The sequence below is a fragment of the Pinus tabuliformis genome, chromosome X (genome assembly GCF_031772625.1).
Source record: "Pinus tabuliformis cultivar Carrire ecotype Pingquan chromosome X, CPIR1, whole genome shotgun sequence".
Taxonomy (NCBI): domain Eukaryota; kingdom Viridiplantae; phylum Streptophyta; class Pinopsida; order Pinales; family Pinaceae; genus Pinus; species Pinus tabuliformis.
Window position 1 is genome coordinate 1,309,857,204 of NC_142308.1, and position 2,196 is coordinate 1,309,859,399.

Below are 2,196 nucleotides of genomic sequence, written 5' to 3' on the forward strand. Positions count from 1 at the left end.
TTAAAAAGGAAAATCTCATCATTAGCTTTCTCACCATTTTAGAAAAATAGCCCCAAAGATCAACCAAGTGATGAAGGAGCAAAAGGTAGAAAATTTGAACTAGTTATCAGAATGATTGCTACCTCCATACCAAGTTTTTCAAATACGCGGTTGCTGATTCTGATCCATTAAGTTTCTAGAATGCTTCTTTTCAGTATCCCAAGGGGGAAAGCAATTATGCAACATATCCTCTCAAATGTGCACAACTCACTGTAGATGTTGCACTGAAAAATCATGAAGAAAACATATCAATTATGAAAAATATCAATGGTTCCATCCCTTTTATATTTGGAGAGTCACCTCATCTACCTCTTTCCCTAGATGTAAGGTTTCATCCTAAAGAAGTGGCTATTTGGAAGACAACGTTCAACAAAAAGTTAACAAACTTCTAATGAATGTTTGTAGGACCAAGGATAAGTGAGCGTCCAACCACATTGGGACGAGGGAAGGTGCCAATGATTGTTTGCCTAGTCAATCATGCATCAGAAGATGTGTTTTAGACTAGTGGCTAGGGTTTTGATTTACAAGATGCGTGATTGAAATGGATCTCATTCCATTACCACTAAGAATGGTCTATGATAGCAGTAATAAAACTAAAAGTCATTACCACGAAATTTTTCCTAGACTTAACAAAGTACAAAGAGAAAGTTTTCAAACTAGTGTGCAATGTTTAGCTTGGAGTTGAAATGTGTTAATTCCAGTTAAGTCTCATAGATATAGCAAATCTGGAAAAAATTAGATCATATTATTCTAGAAATATATAAGAATTTAAAGTCCCTGCATTTTCCTATGGGATTTGAATATTTACTTTCACAAGATAACCATGATTCAAACAGTCAGGATTTCCAATCTATCCCGTGACATTTTAAAGGGAGGGAGATATGCATGATCGTTGCAAAACTACTAGCAAAAAACAAATTATCTAGTGATGAGAACTTTTTCCATCTTTCAAAAATGTGTTACTTGATGCATTCACAGTGATTGTATTACAATTGAGTATCCTTCAACAATGCATGTTGATTGCGATTGTGGTGTGACAATAAATTGGCCAAAACAAGATCCCAAGTTGGAACTGACTGTGTCGTGTTTATATTCTATATATACTAATTCACACTTATTATTTACGTGGACCAGAGAGATCATGGCACTAGATCATAATAGACTGATGATCCCTTAGTGAATGTTCTCAAACATCTTTCAATCAATAAGAGCAACACAATACAATCCAACCCTGAACAAAATAGAAACCTGAGTATCTAGTCTTTTAGAAGAGGGAAGGCTTGCCATTGTACATTTCAAGTAACTTTTTGGCATGAGGACTCCATTGGACATATATTTCGAGGAACTTCTGCTCACTTAAATGAAGTGCACTAAGGAAACTAGTAGGGTGCTTCGAAGGTTGCATTGCACTGAGAGCGCTCAACACCTTGTGGCGAGGCTTGATCCTACGCTCCAAGCTGTAACAAGGCACTGCAAGAGGATCTGAAAAAATGAAATTTACAGGAAACCCTACAGTATGCATCAAAATGTCCATGTCCTTCTGCACCTTATCCATGGAAGCATTTAATATACGTCGGTGCCTCCTAACAAGCTCCTTGATGTCATCTTCAAGGAGCCCACAACTTGTTAAATGCCTCAATTTCTTTTCCCAAAATCCAGGCCCGTTATGTTTAAGCAGAATATGAGGTGTTGATTTGAAAACAATGGAGACATTAGCCTCTGATCCAAACAGGGTTTGAAGATACTGGATGTTTGGACGTAAAGTTTTCTTGAGACTACTGTTGAGCAATCTGGATCCCTGAGATATGACATTTCCCAAGTCTTGTGCAGGAAGGCCCAATGCTTTCATGAACTCAATCTTGGGCTTCAAATGTCGATCAGCGTTGAGAAAAAGAATACCTGGGCTTCTGGTAATAGTCTTCCTTACCTGGTGTTCTATGAATCTTGAGAGATTCGTGAACTCAATCTTGTGTTTGACCTATTGAGCAACGTTGAGAAAAAGATTACCCTGGTTTCTGGTAATAGTCTTCCTCACCTCGAGTTCTGTGAATACTAGATCTCTTAGTAACTGCACCTTGTTGGGTTGTATGAGTTGATCTCATTGCAACCAAGGAAAACTTTGCTTTAAGGATAGCTGAGAGTTCAGACTGAAAGAAC

The 2,196-nt window shown here is 37.7% G+C and overlaps 1 protein-coding gene across 1 annotated transcript; it reads right to left on the reverse strand.

Moving 5' to 3' along the window:
• Nucleotides 1–1,303: 1,303 nt before the first annotated feature.
• On the reverse strand, nt 1,304–1,888 carry LOC149144904 (uncharacterized). The gene has a single exon (XM_089452305.1). It carries the CDS (start codon nt 1,886–1,888, stop codon nt 1,304–1,306), a length of 585 nt encoding a protein of 194 aa, XP_089308431.1.
• Nucleotides 1,889–2,196: the final 308 nt, after the last annotated feature.

Coding starts and splice junctions, on each gene's coding strand:
- LOC149144904 (XM_089452305.1), bottom strand. CDS start 1,888: ATGAAAGCATTGGGCCTTCCTGCACAAGACTTGGGAAATGTCATATCT.